The sequence below is a fragment of the Canis aureus genome, chromosome 18, assembly GCF_053574225.1.
Source record: "Canis aureus isolate CA01 chromosome 18, VMU_Caureus_v.1.0, whole genome shotgun sequence".
NCBI classification, from domain to species: domain Eukaryota; kingdom Metazoa; phylum Chordata; class Mammalia; order Carnivora; family Canidae; genus Canis; species Canis aureus.
In genome coordinates this window covers 49,176,830-49,194,929 of record NC_135628.1, presented here as the reverse complement: position 1 = coordinate 49,194,929, position 18,100 = coordinate 49,176,830, and the positions used below count along the sequence as shown (strand labels likewise).

The 18,100-nt window shown below is 33.7% G+C and overlaps 1 protein-coding gene and 1 long non-coding RNA gene across 4 annotated transcripts in view; one reads left to right on the top strand and one right to left on the bottom strand.

Moving 5' to 3' along the window:
* The window catches only part of WASL (WASP like actin nucleation promoting factor), a 73,051-nt gene extending 57,574 nt beyond the window's left edge, over nucleotides 1-15,477 (top strand). For all 3 annotated transcript variants that reach the window (XM_077857179.1, XM_077857178.1, XM_077857180.1), the window contains 4 exons: nucleotides 691-844; nucleotides 6,043-6,563; nucleotides 10,234-10,342; nucleotides 12,850-15,477. In XM_077857179.1, coding sequence (XP_077713305.1) covers nucleotides 691-844; nucleotides 6,043-6,563; nucleotides 10,234-10,342; nucleotides 12,850-12,911 — 846 coding nt within the window. In that variant the 3' untranslated portion in view covers nucleotides 12,912-15,477. The remainder of the gene's footprint in view (nucleotides 1-690; nucleotides 845-6,042; nucleotides 6,564-10,233; nucleotides 10,343-12,849) is intronic.
* LOC144289002 (uncharacterized) lies at nucleotides 659-7,029 on the bottom strand. Its single transcript, XR_013357061.1, has 3 exons — nucleotides 6,952-7,029; nucleotides 1,726-1,863; nucleotides 659-1,172 (listed from the first exon to the last, which is right to left on the bottom strand). It is a non-coding gene; the product is annotated as an uncharacterized LOC144289002 (long non-coding RNA).
* Nucleotides 15,478-18,100: the final 2,623 nt, after the last annotated feature.

Here is an 18,100-nt window from a genome sequence, read left to right as displayed (position 1 = left end):
TCAAATTTTGAATATCCAGTTATTAAATTATCTAGATCTTTTCATTCTTTATGGCAGTTTTTGCCATTATTTAATTTATAGTACCATGAGCAAAGTAGGCAAAACTGCTGGCAAAAATAAGTGTTTTTAACATTTTTATCTATTTTGGTTGCTTAAGTAATATGTTTTTCCCATTTGACTGATAATCTAGGTTTGGGAAAATTATTTTGAAGAGAAATATGATTTGTGATTGGGGGCAGAAATCCTTCTGGTTATTTTTGTTATAACTGCAATGTTAACTCCACATTTATTGAATGCTTCTTTGTGTTGGGCTCTGTACAGGATGCTGAGGTTGTAAGGAGGCCCTTTCCTCAAATTTTCAAGTTGATTTATTTTTTAAATTTGTGTTTATATTTAAGTCTTATTTAGAAATAGGAGAGATATCTTAATCATGAATGAGTGAGATAGATTCCTTCTTTTTGAAGATAGGGAACAAAAAGGGAAAAAATTATTCTTTGTTCTTATCTTTTTTATTTATTTTTTTAAATAAGGGAGTTTAGTTGGCTTATAAATAATCCATGTTAAAAATATATAAATTTAAAATAATTTTATAGAGGGCACAGGTGAGAACTAAATTTGAATGTGATCATGTGCTAATTTTTTAAAAATTGGGATACATTTTATAGTTAATAGTTATTTTATCTGTTGTAGCTGAATAATTTGGATCCAGAATTGAAGAATCTTTTTGATTTGTGTGGAATCTCAGAGGCACAACTTAAAGACCGAGAAACATCAAAAGTTATATATGACTTCATTGAAAAAACAGGAGGTGTAGAAGCTGTTAAGAATGAACTACGAAGGCAAGGTAATATTTTTTTTCTATTGAGGCATTCTAATCTTTTTTTTCTTGTGAATCTTTTGAAGTCAGTTTCATGGAAGACAGCTACACATACTCATGTGAACTTTCCTTAAGCAAAATACTAAAATTTTAGATAAGTAGTTTGGTCTGGCTGCTTTGCATTATTTTGCTGTAACCAAAAAATTTGATAAGATTTTTCTTCTTAAATATTAAAAAGTCTTACATTGGGTACCTGGTGGCAACTGTGTGGCTCAGTCAGTTAAGCATCGGACTCTGATACCAGCTCAGATCTTGATTTCTAGGTTGAGTTCAAGCCCCATGCTGGGTATATAGCCTACGTAAAAAAAATTTTAAGAAGTCTTATATTAAATTCATGAATATCCATACAAAATCTTTTGACTATTCTATTTTAGAATAAAAAATTATAGCTGCCTAGTATTTTACTTAATGAACCTTAGAAACCACCATTAAAGTTGTTTTTATTACAGCTCAGAAGTAGTAATTTAAAAATAATCATTGTCTAGTCAGTGATGTATAAGTATTTTCAGAGATAAATAATGAAAACCTGTTTAATTTGAAATACAAACATTTTTTTCTTGATGAAGTATAAACTTTGTCATTTAATACCTTGAGAATACAATTTGCATCCTTTTAAGATCTGATATTTTATTTAAAGCACTTTGTATTTTAGTTGTGTCTTAATAATTACCACAATAAAATACAAACTCAATAACTAAACTTTTCAGTATGAGCATCATCTTTTTGCCACCTTATTCATTTGAGATTGCTTTTGTTCTTCCTAGTTTTTATGTACTGGAGCAAAAACTTTAGTTAAAGCATTTTTCTGAAGAATTTAACGGTCATTTTAAATTAGGTATTTGACTTACCTATATCTTTTTCACTAATGATGTTCATTCAGTCTTTTCATTAATTCAGATATTCTGTAAACATTTTTATGCCAGCACTGGTTTTCATTCAGGATATTTAGATGTAAATAAAAGGTTTCTGTCCTCAAAAATCTTATACTGTAGTGTGGAAACAGATATGTAAACAAGCATACAGTCAAAAATTGCTATTGTAGAAACACAATGTTAGTTTTAATGAAACTAGTATGATCCTAATTTATCTTATTTTTTGAAAAAATTACATTTCCAGATTCTATGGATTTTTAATAAAAACATCTTGGGCATAGCACCATTGTTTTTAAATGCTCCCAGAGTAAGTCACATTTACTATTAGTGTGTTTCTTGCCTCTCTCTTTGTGCACTGTTACCACGCACCTTGACATTACTCTATCAAATGTCACCTGGCGTCTCTCTGAATCTATAAATTTATAAATCATTCCTGACATTTAGTAGGTCATGCATACACCTGCTGTCATACCTGAATTCCTGTACTAAGAGTTGACTATATTAATGTGATTGGATTTGTTTTTAAAATTTTATCATGATTGCTTTTTATTCTAGCTGCTTTAAGCAAGGTCTTCCCTTAATTCAGTTACCTAAAACAAAAAAATAATACAGGCATTAAAAAAACATGCTTTGGGAACAAAGTTAAATTCTTTTCATACTCAAGAACTTCTCTCTCAATGTGGAATCTTTTGGATACCGAAGAATGACATTATAGAAGGTTTTTTAAAAGGAAGAATAAAAAGACTAATGATTTATTAAGGAACTGTTTTCTAGGCAGAACATATAATGTGTTTAGAAGCATAAAAAGAAATTTATGAAGTTGTCTTAATACATTCTATTAAAAAAATTATATATACTTTGTAAAATCTACTGAATCAAATCTCTTGAAATTTGTTTTGTAAAATTATGTAATCAGATTTTTAAAAGTAGTAGACTTGTGATTTCCAACATGTTTTTTGTGTGTCTTTGCAATTGTTTGAAGACCATTAATTCGTAATAATATGCTATATAGGTCCATCACAATGGAGTGGTTGTATGTGGAATGTTATTTGGCCCAGTACTCTAAATTATGCATGCTTTGATATGTTTATTTTCAAAGAAGTTAAGAGTTCATTTATCCTGCTTCCAAAGCTAATATCCAGTGAGATTATTTGCCCTCTACTCAAATGAATGTTTTTGCCATATAGAGGCTAAAGTAAAGAGAAAATTTATTTCTGTATGAGTCAGAACTCCTATTTCATCTGGATTTTTAAAAAACCCCTCTTACCCATAGCACCACTGGTTTTATTTTTGCTTATTATACTTATTCCTAGGGATTGTTTTTCACATTTGGCATTATTTGAGTAACCTAAATAAATATATACTTAGATTTTTACATGAATTTGGGTCAGGGAGGGGGTATTAGATATAAATACACAGTTCTATAAATGTCTACTCAGGGAGTTGTTGGTATTCTCATAAATTTAAATTTATGTTTAATAGCATTTTTCTGTTTGCTTTACTTTGATGAGAGTGCATGAGAGCAGTTCTTTTAGTTTCCCGAATTCTGTAATACTATATTTCTTTTAAATGTTAGTTATATTGCTTTATAGTTTCTGCTTAGAATTCCTGTAAATATCAAATATCTAGAGAGCTCTATATTCTTAATGTTGATTTGCAATAATATTTTTAAGTATGTGAGTTTTTTTTGTAGTATAACATCAAGACAATAATCATCAGTTTTTCTTCCTTTTTAACTAAATTTTGATAGTAAGTTTTATTTGTTGTAACCTTTGTTTCATGCTTTTCACTTTATTTCCTTTTGAGAAATCTAAGAACTATTGTCATCTGATTCTGGTGTTTGTGGTGACTTAAAAGTTTTGCAAGTCTATAGGCCATCAGATTTTCTCTTGGTGTGTGTGGTGTCTGCTTTGCAAGCATTTTTGTGCTTGTAAATGTCTAACTCACATTTGTGCCATCTGTTCTGTCCTATCCTTTTTAATTCTTTCACATCTTTATGTTGGGATATGGCATGTTTTTCACATACTTTTTATGTAGAAATAATACATATTATATAAAAATAGAAAGTTGGTAATACAGCTTTTTGTCATAAAAATATAGAGACCATTTCCAGTCATTTTTCAAGATAATAGAAATGCTGAACTTGTGCTCTACCCAAACTGGATGCAGTTAATAATTTACTCACAATCAATTAAGTCTTCCCTTTTCCCTAGGCAATGGTTTAATGTCTATTTAAATGAGTAATAGCTAGAGCCCAGATTATTCCAATAAATGTATTTACTGGAAGTTTGAAAGAATCTTTATTCTCTCTATTGAAGAAATACATCATTTTACATATAAAAGATTGTAGATCCAGAGTTCTCAGTGAGCCCATGAGAAATGATTTACTAATGCTTTTTATAGAAGGATAGGGTAGGTGTTTTCCTCTTGATTAACAAACAAGTAAATCATATTTGAAATATAAACCTTAGACTGATTAAAATTGCTTGAAAGCTTTAATGTACTGTCCTATTCAGAGTATACATAATATATTTATGTCGTATCCTCCTGGTTTTGCTCTTATATTACAAAATATGTTAGAAAAGGACTTTTGCTTGTAACAAGTTTAGTAAGTCTCCTCACTTTGGATCCAGTGAGAAAATCGAGCAAATCTTAGCTGCAACACTGAGACCTCCAGTGTGCCTTGAATTGTAAATCATAGGACCTTTACCCTGTGATGGGGGACATTTAAGTAGGGGAACCCTCCTGTTTGCAGATAGATATTATTTCCACTTTTAAAATTTTATATGCAAGGTGGGACGCCTGGGTGGCTCAGTGGTTGAGCATCTGCCTTCAGCTCAGGGTGTGGTCCCGGTGTCCCAGGATCGAGTCCCATATCCGGCTCCCTGCATGGAGCCTGCTTCTCCCTCTGCCTATGTCTCTGCCTCTCTCTCTCTGTGTCTCTCATGAATAAATAAATTAAAAATCTTAAAAAAAAAAAAGTTTATATGCAAGGAGACAATACCCTGTGAGTATTGGTCTTTCTGCCTATATTATCTAATTTTTATGATTATTTTTGATAGCATGTTTTTATAGCATGTTTCCCATGATTGTCCCAAATTAAATTGGAAGATACCATTTTATTTCCTTTGAAATGAGGGTTTTATCCCTCCTCTCTGATATCACTGTATTATTGAACATCTAAAGGTAGTTGTTATTATTTGTAATTAAGGTTGGTATTTGTATTTTGTAAGATTGTAGAACTACCCATCACTAATATAGTTTATATCAGTAAATATACATAGTTTTTATGAATTCTAGGATTTCTCTACTCCTAAAATAGTTATTTTTTCTAAAATAGTTAATTTTTCTATCCAGTCTTTAAATGAATGGAAAAATAATGAAGTTCATTATTATCTAAATTTGTGTATACTGTTGGTAAAATCATGCCTCCAGAAATGTAATAAATGTACTTTGAATTTGTTTCCTTAGTGTATCTTACATTTTTACGTAAGTAGAAAAAGAACATGAATATCATTAATTCTAGAATGTTAATTTTTATTAATAACTTTAATTCAGCTTTTCAGTGTGTAGAAGTTCTCAGTTAATGTATTAATAGTTAATTGTGTCTCCTGAATAAATAGTTGAATATTTTACCAGAGCAACCAAACTCCCTTACTGCCATCACTAGAATTACCATTGTATAGAAATACAGAATATTATATATATTATTATATATTATAGTATATATATTTTATTTTTTTAGAAAATATAAGACAATATAAACAAGGTGGCAAAGGTTTAACTTTTAAAAGAAAAATATTCAATTTGGGTTTAGCTCAGATTAACTTGAATAAATTCTAATAGGTTATGCTACATCAGCTATTTAATTCTGAGTGTAAATTAATTTTATAAAATAACGAAAAGAACTCGATTCTTTAAAGAGGGAAGGTACCCATTTTTATTAAAATGTTAAATAAGACTAATTGACCAAACTGTTTAATTTTGTTGTGATATTTTTGTTATTATATAAGAAAGTGTTTATTCCTTTACTGTCAAAAGTGGTGCTGATTCCTAAAATCCGAATTCTACAGTCTTAGCTAAGAAACAAAAAGATGATCTTTAGTTGAGTATTTCTAAATAGAATTGTATCATCTGTGCTCACCAACTTTGTCAAATAAAATGCAAAGATGAGTCCTTTCTTTTTCTTGTATCATTTTTTTATACACATTGAAGTAAGTTTGTTTTTTTTTTTTTCAGTATGATGTTTGTGGAGGGAAAAAGCATGCTTTCTTTTTTCTGTTTCTATTTCAGCACCACCTCCTCCACCACCCTCTAGGGGAGGGCCGCCACCTCCGCCCCCGCCTCCACATAGTTCCGGCCCTCCTCCCCCTCCTGCCCGGGGGAGAGGCGCTCCTCCACCACCACCTTCTAGAGCTCCCACAGCTGCACCACCACCACCGCCTCCGTCCAGGCCAGGTGTAGGAGTCCCTCCGCCACCACCAAATAGGATGTACCCTCCTCCGCCTCCAGCCCTTCCCTCCTCAGCACCATCAGGGCCTCCACCACCGCCTCCACCCCTGTCATTGGCGGGGTCAGCGGCACCACCCCCTCCACCACCACCTCCACCTCCCCCGGGGCCACCACCTCCCCCTGGCCTCCCTTCTGATGGTGACCATCAAGTTCCAACTCCTGCAGGAAGCAAAGCAGCTCTCTTAGATCAAATTAGAGAGGGTGCTCAGCTAAAAAAAGTGGAACAAAACAGTCGACCGGTATCCTGCTCTGGAAGGGATGCACTTTTAGACCAGATACGACAGGGTATTCAGCTGAAATCTGTAAGTAAACTGTACCTTTCAGTTTAGACTATCTGTCTTATGGATTTTAAAGTAATTTATAAGACAACTTGGAAAGTCTTTAATTCACTTTCTGCTCTTTCTCTTGGTATTCATGTAACCCTTTGAATTTCTGATAGTTTTACATACCATCAAACACACACATTGATACCTACTCTTGTGTAACCCATACTTTTGTAATCAAAATATCACCCCAGAAAAAGTTCCCTCATGCCTGTTTTAGAACTTCATGTAAGGGGAGTATTACAACGTGTTTGCTTCACTTCTGAATAAAATTTACTCTAAATTTAAAGAAAAATCTTTAAACCGTGAAGTAAGCCCTGCCTTTAACGAATTACAAATACCTTGGTAAGTTCAAACCATTAATTACCTTTATGGAAACTAATGTATTCTAAAGTTCCTGTGTTCTGAAATTTAGATTAGTAGGGAATCCGGTTCTGCAGAGAATTGAAAGAGTTCTAATAGAATTTTCGATCGTGGTAGTAGATAATTTTGGAATCTCTGTACTGGGTGAGGCAGAAGTTGGCAAAATGGTTTTTTTGTTTGTTTGTTTGTTTGTTTGTTTTAAGGACCACATATAAATATTTTAGGCTTGCAGGCTATGTGGGTCTCTGTCACAACTACTCATTTCTACTGTTGAGCCATAAAAGCAACAGCATAGACAGTGCCTAATCAAATGGGCATGATTGTGTTCTATAAAGCTTATTTAGGGACACTGAAATTTGAATTACATGTAATTCTCACATGTCACAAATATTCTTCTTTTGATCTTCTTCTAGCCATTTAAAAATGTAGAACTAATTGTTTACTTGAAAAAGTTCCACAGAAATAGGACAGACTAGATGTGGCCCATGGCAGTTTGCTGACCCCTTTTCTAGAACCTAAACTGCCTATATTTACATACTTCCTTCTGGGTACATGTAGTCTGTTAGTTCCAACAGGAACATTTGCTCTGTGGGGCTTCAGATGAGTATGGACGGTAGTTCTTCTATGGAGTAAATGAAGATGAAAGAAGGAGATTTTAATAGAAAATTATTTTGTGACGTAGAGAATTATGGTAACTTTCTAAATCTCCAGAGCTTTGGCTAGGAAGAGAATGATGGATACGGAACACAGCTAATTGAATGAAAACATCTAAACATTGACATAGCACAGATTTTAAAAACTCTCTTTAGAGTGTATCTAGAGCTTTTTCTGCCAGGTGATCCACCTGTGAGCAGCCGTCTCTGTTCCCTCTCCCCCTTTAGTTTAGACTAAAGGTTTCTCAGGAACAGTTGAAGAATTTTGAATAGTTGTTAGTGGGAAGAATTAGTGTCAAAATGACCACAGCCAAGGTGAGTAACAGGTTTTAATGGAGTCATTTTCAGTGTGTAGCTTAGAATCTGTGCCCCCTCCCGCCGTGTCACTCATTCCCATATCTGCCACTCTTAACTTCCCTTTTTGTTTTTCTTTACTATTTTCTCTCTCTTCCACAATCACCTTTTATTTCTTTTTCTCATTTACTGAGACTAATAAGTTGTTATTTTTAATGAAGTTGTGTTCTCTTTTTAAAATCACATCCCATGTCATCTTTTCCTAATTTAAAAAATTGCTGAATTAAATTCCCTATTAATTTTCCCTGTCATTACTTCTTCCCATCCCATCCCATCCCACTCTCTCCCTGCCCAAAACACCTTGTAAGTAGATCTCTACATTTTTTTAGAGAGAAAAATGTGTTCCATTCTAAGCATAGGCCATCCTTACCCTAAATAATCACTTTTTAAAAAAATTAGCTGCAGAGTAATATCCTAAAGGGCATAAGTCAGTAAATTATTAGCATATTATATATGTGATCTGAGACCATAATTTTATTTCATTTTTTAAGAAACCATTCTGTGGTTGAAATTTCTCTAGCTGTGTTTCTTTAAACTGTCTATATAAATCATTTATTCAGTGATGAAAATGACTAGCATAAGATCAGATTTACTTAAAGAGCTGACAGAAAGTGTATAGGTATTCACTTACATATATTTTGAATTCCATGTTCACAGTACCTAAACAGCACTGTGTCCAAGTCAGTGCTTTAGAAGACGTATTTATGGTAGTGTTGTGCTCCTACCGTGCTACCCGCTTGGTATTGCCAGCTTCTTCAAGGGCATCTTTCTGCCTATGGCTGCCGCACTCCTTTGATGGCCTTATGCTGACATGAGGCCAACACCTAAATACTAATGAATGAGTCAGTATCTTATGGAGAATTACTTTGAATATTTTTAAAAGAAAAAGATCTGTAAGTCCAGAAAGACAAGTAGTAGTATTAGAAAAGTTGTAAAGACCAAAATAAAAAGTTTGCCCTAAGAAAATTTTTTTTCTTTTGAAAATGATTTAGAATTGAAACAACTGTATGATTTCATTTTTTTAATAAAATAATTTTTATTGGTGTTCAATTTACCAACATACAGAATAACACCCAGTGCTTATCCCGTCAAGTGTCCCCCTCAGTGCCTGTCACCCACTCACCCCCATCCCCCGCCCTCCTCCCCTTCCACCACTCCTAGTTCGTTTCCCAGAGTTAGGAGTCTTTATGTTCTGTCTCCCTTTCTGATATTTCCCACACATTTCTTCTCCCTTCCCTTATATTCCCTTTCACTATTATTTATATTTATATTTATTATTTATATTTATTATTTATTTTTAATTATACCAGTATTCTACCTTTATATAAGTAATATAATTCCAGAGACAAAATAAGCAAAATAAGTATTTTGTATAAATTACTGCTCAGTTTAGTTAAAGTACACTTAGAGCAGTACTTCTGAAATTTTTTTTTCCTGAATCTCTACAGAGTCCTGTATTCTCTCTTTTTAAATGAGAGTTAAGATCAGAGAATATTATTTACAGAAATTAGATTTTAATGAGACCCCTTGAGGTTGATATTTTTTTCCCCCTTGAATGTAGTTTATACTAGATAGAAGTACTTTAGTTAGGGATAGTTGGTTCAAGCCTTGTGAGGTAGGTACATTTTGAAAGCTACCTAACCTAACTGACCTCTGAAGAGAAGTTCTGTGCTATGAGAAGGAAAGTTTATTTTGAGTTAAAGCTTATATATACACATACACAGACACACACACACACACATATATGTGTGTGTAATGTTACATATTAATATCATATGAGGTATGAATGTAAGTATATAAAGTTATAAAGCTTGTGAGTAAAGCTGAGTTTTCCTAGGAGAGCAGAAGTCTCTTCAGTTGCTCTTAGACATCTTAAGTGTCCTTCTCACCTAACAACTCCAGGAATCTGGGTATCATAGTTTTATAAAATGATATTCCTTGATAATAGTTTTAAAGTTTCATCAGCTAAGGCTTTGTGTACTAAAATGAAAATGAACAGAAATAATCCAGCTGTAAGGGCAAGTATTATTTAGGGAAAGGTTTGTTATTCTAAATTATAAAATATGTTGGTGGCTTTATACATTAAGGAGAATGAAATATACCTTGAATAATTATTTTAAGACAGCAATTTATTTCTTCTTAACTTAGTTAATCCTGTCATTTGCTTATTTGCTCTTTTTTTTTTTTTAATAGGAAGTGATTCTAAAAAAGTAAGACTTTGGAGACAAAAATTTTTTGCTAAGAATTTTTTTAAATTTTGCTAACTTTTTTTCCCCAAGGTATCTGATGGCCAAGAATCTACACCACCAACACCTGCACCCACTTCAGGAATTGTGGGTGCATTAATGGAAGTAATGCAGAAAAGGAGCAAAGCCATTCATTCTTCAGGTATATTTTCATGTGTATACGTATATTTAATTTTAATATTTGAAGTTCTATTTTCTATTTATTGTTGTTGTTGTTGTTGTTATAGTCTGTTAGCTTTTTCCCTGCTTTTGAATAACACTGATGTGGATTTTAGGGCAAATTTTTAAAAGTTGTTGCCACTGTGACTAATCTATCTGAAGCCTAATGAGTTCCAGGACACCATAGCCATAACCATAAATTGGAAGAACGACTTAAGAAAAATGGCAATTTCATCTCCTATATCAGAAATACTAATAAAATGCCTGGCAAACTTCTAAACGAGGCTTGAGATTCTGGATTTCATTCCTGTGACATTCTTGTGACATGAAAAATTCAAGTTCCCATAATTTGTGAGAGTCAGGGCTGAGAAACTGGTTTTCTGGGATTTGCTAACGAATCTTAAAGTTTTTTGTGTCTTCTTTTTTGGGATTTCTTAAAAAGTTTATTTGAATAAACTAGTCCCTATTCTGAGGCCAGTATTAAGCATATGTGCACCACCATATAAGTGAATATTCCTTTCAAAAGAGAAAGCAGTGGGTCTTGCTGATGTAATACTTGAGGTTTACTAAAGAGCTTACCCAGCATGATGGACCAGAATTAGTTCTTTATTCATATTAATCTATTATTTACTTTCTGTGGACCTCAATTTTCTTACATGTTGTATGGAGAGAATTCATGAATCATGATTGATATGAAGAATAAAATAATATGTAAGTAACCAGCAGATTACATAGCACATAGTAGGTGCTCAGTAAATGTCATTTTTCTTCTCTTTGTTTCTCTGTAAGGATGTGGATATCTAGGATCTGTTACCAATATTTGTTTTCCTTAAATAGACCTCTTTCTTCTCATACTATGTAATAAAGATAGAATAGGCTAGTTCATTCCACAAATATTTATCGTGGAATTAAAAAAACAAAAAACAAAAATCCTGGCCTTCATAGAGCATGCATTCCAGTGAGAGACAAACAGTAAAATTAAGTTAGAAAAATACATGGTAAGTGATGATTATGTACTGAGGACAAAAATTAAGCAGAAAAGGGAGATATAGGGACTTCTAAGATGTGTGAGGGAAGTTCATTTTGAAATAGGATGAGGCCTAATAACTGATGGGACATTTGCAAGAAGACCAGAAGGAGTTCAGGGAGTAAACCATGTAGAAAACATGTTCATTCAGGTGGAAAGAACAGCAAGTGCAAAGTCCCTAAGGTTTAGGAACATTAGTAAGGTCAGTATGGCTGAGTAAGGAAGGGAGGGAAAGAACAGTAAAGTAATGAAGTGTGAGAGGTAGTAGGAAGCCAGTAGTGAGGCTTTGGAGGCCATGAGTGTCATGGGAGGCCACTGAAAGGTCCTTAGCAGAAGAATGGCAACGAGCCAGGAAAGAGACAGTAGAGGTTTGAATCAGATTGGTAGCACCAGTGAGCAGGGGTTGGATGCTTGAAATATTTTGAATCTGGAGATCTTTGGGTTTGCTGATGGATTGGAAGTGAGGTTTGGAAAAAAGGAGTGAAGGATAACTCCCCAAGATTTTTGACATGAGCATGAAAGGAGTGAAGGTTTGAGAGGAAATATCAGGAGGTTGTTTTTTTTTTTTTTAATATTGAATTTGAGATACTTACTAAAAATTCAAATGTAGATGTTGTACAGGCATTTGGTTATGAGCCTGGAATCGAAGGGCAAGGTCTGGACTGTTAATATAAATTTACCTGCTGTTAAAATAGGTGAGGTATTTAAAGTTACAGAACTGGCTGGGATCATTAAAGAAGTGGATGTAAAAGGGGAAAGAAGGTGTAATAAGGTCTGAAGGCTGGAGAGTGTATTGTCTTAGAAGATACATGAAGTGTTGGAACGAGGATGGAGTGACGATCTGAGTCAAATGTGTGTGATCGGTCAAGATAATGAGAACAGGAAATTGAGCTTTAGCTTTAGCAACAGTAGGTCATTGGTGACCTGGAAAGACCAATGTCGTTGGGTTCAGGAGAGAATAGGAGGGAGGGTAGGAAGAGAGGCTGGCTTTTGAACTGCCTGCTGTGTTTCCTTAGTGGCTTAGTGTCAGTGAGTTTCCTGCCTATTCCTGGAATTATAGCAGGAACTGGTAGCTGAACAATCTTGTCAGGTTTATTTTTTACAAATTTTCTTTAAAGGTAGTTATTAAAGGGGCATTTCTTATTTGAGATATGTGAAAATTCAGAGGCCAACCTAAATGTGGGTTTACACATAAGAAGCACTGGTTGAAATTTGTTACATAGATACTAAGGAATTAGAATCCAAGTCTTCTAACTCCTATTGTAATCTTCAACTGACCATAATACTGTTTAGGTGTATTTTATTTGTTTCATCTTAAGTTGTCCTAGTAACCAGATTCCTCCAGAAATCGAATGGCTTTATTTCAGAAATTAAATAATTGGAGAAATCATCCAAGAATCATGTAATGTTATTTTATTTATATATATATGTTTAGATTATTTATCTTGATGATTTTCTTCTAGATGAAGATGAGGATGAAGATGATGAAGAAGATTTTGAGGATGATGATGAATGGGAAGACTGATCTATATATTATATATATATATTTTTAAGGTGAAATACTAAACACTACTTTCTGTCTATGGGTTCTGTAAAATTATCATGTAAATGTTCTACCAATTTGCTGTATATTTTTGTTGCCTTTTTTGCTTTTTTTTATTAATCTGTGCAATACCTCATTTAATCTGTAAAGGTTTGTCAAAATCCTCTACAAAGCTACTCCCTGTTATTGTGTGCAAGTTTACACCAGGATGCTCACTTAATTTGTGAATATTTTTCATTCCATCAGCAGGGGAGTTTAAATATTATACGTGAGACTGACAAAAACCTTAATGTAATTTAGTTATAATGCCAGAAGGAAAACACTATTTTCATACCCTACTTTTTCTGTACCTAAATTTTCTTATTAAAATCTAGTATAGCACTACATTCTTTTTTAAGTGATACAGACCTTAGTTTATTTAGCCCCTTCATTTTGAACACCATGCTACATGAATGTTGAAGCTGACACATTGCACAGTTCTCTAGACATCACTACACTGATGGAGTTTTTTAAGTTGTAGCAGTATGCTCTACATTATGTCACTACAGAGACACTAGTCGGGAAAATTAGTGACACACCTCTTACAACAATATTGCCTGTTCTTGTACAGAAGTGGTATTTGGAGGCTGGAATCATAAGGAGACCTTGCATACCTTTACTTGACTGAGATTATTTTTATGCTATAGCAAATGTGGCAGGCTCTTTTTAGCAAAAATTTAAAGATATTTTTGGTATTACTCTTAAACAATTAAGTTTTTGCAGTTTGTGGGACTTTTGGGGTAATATTCTACATGAACTGAAGGAGGCTATACATTATGGTTACTTCAGTATCTAGTTAAATATACTATAAAAATCAGAACATTATAAAAATGATGTGGAATTATTTTTATTGTGTAATGTGTATGGATTGAGGTATTCAGAAATACCAGCCATACAAATAGAATCTAGCTGGCAAAGGTAAACACTGTAATGCTGAACCTATTTAATTTTTTAAAAATAATTTCTCAAGGTTTTTGTCAAATGTCAGGTGAAGGGTTACATTTTTCTTAAAAGATTGGTGGTCCCAGTGTCATATTTCTTGAAATACATAACTGAATGATAGATTCTTTTTTTTTTTTAATAAAACTTTACAACCTGCACATTTGTTATGTATACTAAATGATGTGTTAAAGTTAGGGTTTCCTTGCCTCTCTACAATACACTAATCTGCCTAAAGATGGTTGTTTTCATATTTATAGTGCTAATTACCAGACCTACCTACTTTAAATTTTAGGTAGAGAAATGATCTGATTTAAATACAGACACGTATTTTTCTCACATTGAGTCATACACAGAATGTAGTTCCAAATGTATTTCAATACTATAATCACAATATCCAACTAAAAATTAAGCTCTCTAGAATTGTACCGACCAAAATCTAGTATTGGCATGATCTTGACAGGCTGGACCTGCAAGATATGGCTTGAATTTTAACCAGTTATCACATAATCTCTAGTGATCATGCATCTAGTTATCATAAGAAATAATTTAAAAGGTTTTGTTGCCTGAAAGCAGTAAGTGGTACAGTAAGATAGTTAAGTTATTCAAAGAATGTTACCTTTCTTGCAAGAGTAATTTAAACACATGGGAAAGATTCTAGACTTTTTGTTTCTTGCAAAAACAGTGCCCTCTGCTGCTAGAAACCTTTTTCTGCTTACTCTCATTTTTATTGTGGCTTGAACTCAGTGACGCTGAGTCTGGTGTGGATGAGGCTGGACAACTACTAACCAATAGAGTTAGGAATTTGTGCAAATGGTAAATAGAACATTATAATTATTTTAAGTAAATATTAAACATCCTCCCTTTTTTTGACATTATGAAAAACATTTTAAATATTCTAGAAAGGTCCTTAAGGTATGCCAATTTAAGATCTCTCTTAACTTTTGGCCAAGGAATTCAAGGTTTTCCAGCTAACTTCGGTGTGATAAATATTTATCAGGAGCTGCTCCAAGGAAAGGATATCAATTCTTTGAGTTGGAAACACAATTTTCAACATGTAAGATGGGTATAAAATTTGCTAAAGGTAATTGAATTTATTCTTCAAGAAAAAAAAAGGCTTTCTGTTATTGTTGCACAAAGTCTAAATTACTATTGGTTGAAACACAGCAGCAGTGGCGTTGAGTCCAGGCATGAAGATTAAATCCACTGTAGATGTAACGGTTGCATGTTTCAGCCTTCCACCACCTTGCACTGTGGGCAGCACTGTATCTGCGCATTGTCTGAAAGCCTCCTGTGTATACTGCAGCTAAATGATTGTCCGGTAGCCTTCGCATTTAACAAACTAGCATGAGGCTTTTTATATCTAAATGCTACGTGATAGACAATTTCAGCTAGCCACATATTGTATGCGTGAGATTCATAAAGACTTTTCAATCATTCATTTCCATTTATCAACTGAAATTTTGTTTAGTATGTGAATTTTTTTTTGAAATGTATAGTGATAGGATGTTGCACTGGTGGCAATTCATCATGGAGCATAATAAAATTAATTTGACCCAAATAGATTAAAGTAGCTGTGTTTTTCTTTATTGTTAAGAGATTAAAGTGGGTAAAAAATCATTTATTTACTGTAGACTACAGTAAAGGGCACACAGCAGTGAATGATGATGGTCGAAGTCTTCAGCAAACTGCGTGCCCCAAGAGAGTGTGCCATTAAATAAACACGGTGAGCAAAAAGAATGCTACACCCTGTTCTGCTGGGAAACGTGACAGCTGCTCAGCAGCTCCCTGGAAGCCACTGCTGTGGTATACAGAGCATTCACATTGCAAGGTCAAACTGAAGCTCTTTGGCATACCAAAAATGTTGAAGTTCCCTAAAATCCGAGTGAAACTGAAGTTTACTGGTCATTTCAGTAAAAGCCAAATATAGCAGTTCATGTGGGACTTAAATAAATGGTATCCAAGATGGAGCTTTAAACAGGAACTTCAGTTTTGATAAATAGAATTTTTTGTGCCGCTGACTTTGGGACAAGTGGGTGTCTGAAGATTAAACTGAGTTATGGAATCTAGTGTGTAGGATGCTACAAAACGCCTCCTAAGAGCTTTAGCCGAATTTAAACATTTCAGTAATATGTTCTATTAAAAATTTGTTTCTACTGTGCAAATGTGAACACTAAAGAATGTATTAAACTTTAAAAAAATTTTTTTGAGAGACAAATGCCTCAGAATTGCCCTTGTCGCATTGTATTTATCTAATCAAAGGAGAAATTCCTGAAATAACTTACTCTCCTTTAGAAATGGCGTTCTTAAAGGACAAGTATAGTGATAAAGTTTATTTATAGTATAATAGAAAATTCTCAATGAAAAAAAAATTTTACATTGCACACTTTTATTGACGTTATGTCTTGCCTACAAAATACAGCATTCTCCTATAATTTCTTAAGTCTTTTATTGATGGATTTTTTTAACCTTTGCTTTTTAGTGAACCCACTGGGAAAAGGTATAATAAATTGGCTGTTATGAATATGACAAGGAACATACTTTGCAGTTAATGCTACGACTGCATTTACTTCTACATGTGCTATGTGGTATCCTTGCATGAAGGAGTCCATTGAAAATTTTGGCTTTATAACAAAACATGTCTACATAAATCAGCTGTAGCTTTTTTTTTTTTTTAATATATATCAGTGGTCATCCTAACTATTGCTGCCATATTTAATTTCACACAAGCCCAGTGTAAATCTAAATTGGTCGTATGTACCACCATCAGGATTGACATATCAAGATCTGAATTGCACACAATCATTTTGAGTAAAATGTAACAGTAGCTTATATGTGGTTTCAGGTTAGTCAAATATTTGCGTATTGGGGAATTTCTAGTATTTTGAAGTCCTTTAATTTTTTAACAACCACAAAAATTTCTTACATTTTAGTAAGAAATTTTTTAAAATTTTCAAGAGGAAGTTGCATTTTAGCAGTATCAAATTACATTATGGAACTGGAAGTTCCAGGTATCATACTGACATTGCTTTCTGTCTTGGACTGGTTGGCATGTCTTGACCTAAATTCACTTTTATCTCGATTATGGCTAGATGTGTGGGGATTTTCATCCAAACCCGATTCTAAGAAGTTTTAAGCATCAATATCATCATATTTAAACAATTGTGTATTAAGACTAAATAGATAATGGACATTAAAATATAATTGTAATAAAGTAGATTTCCCTTCCTCAAATCTAAAATACTCATTTCACAGCTGAAAGACAGCTGAGTTTCATCAAAGCAACTCTTCAATAGTAGAGGGGCAAGCCTGATGTTAGAAGGAGCTATACTAGAATTCAGATCTGACTACTAGTTCGGTTGTTTTTTTTCATGCACCACAATACTGTATTATCCTCGTTTTTAAGATTTTTTTTTTTTAAGATTTAAAAAGGTTTTTTTTTTTTTTTTTTTTTTTAAGATTTTATTTATTCATGAGAGGCAGAGAGAGAGAGACCCAGGCAGAGGAAGAAGCAGGCTTCTTGCAAGGAGCCCAATGTGGGACTCGATCCTAGATCCCGGGATCAGGCCCTGAGTTGAAGGCAGACGCTCAACCACAGAGCCACCCAGGGGTCCCTCTGTATTTATTCTTAAATTATGAATAAATTACAGATTTACTTTGTTCCTGAAAGATTTATGGCTATAAATTTCACTCTTTCTCATTTGCCATCTGGGTGTTGATAGAAGCCACCAGCATCCTGTTCCCCTCTCTGCTGGGAAAGCTGGCTTGCTTTGAGGAGTCGGCCTCTGACTCTGAAGCATGTGATTGTATTTTGGCTCAGTGATGGTGGACACCCTACATTGTCCAAGCATTCGGTCATCACAGGACACTCTTGTCATTTAGTACTGGGTTAAAATAAAATTGAGCTTTATTTTCTACACTCAAATTATTTGTGTTAGTTTCCTATGGATGTAACAGGGTATTGCCTTTATTTAGACATAAGTATTTTGTAAGCCTTTAGCACTCAACTTGCCTGACAGAAAATTAGTTTGAGAACGTATTAATCTTTCTGTATAATTTTCAGTCAACAGCTGCAGTGTGAATTTAAAGACTGGGAGTTCTTCCAAGAGATCAAGGACAAACTGAACACTTTCAATCCAACTTCCTGGTTTTCTTATTAGTGAGAGAGGGGAGATTCTAATTTAGTGGCGTGT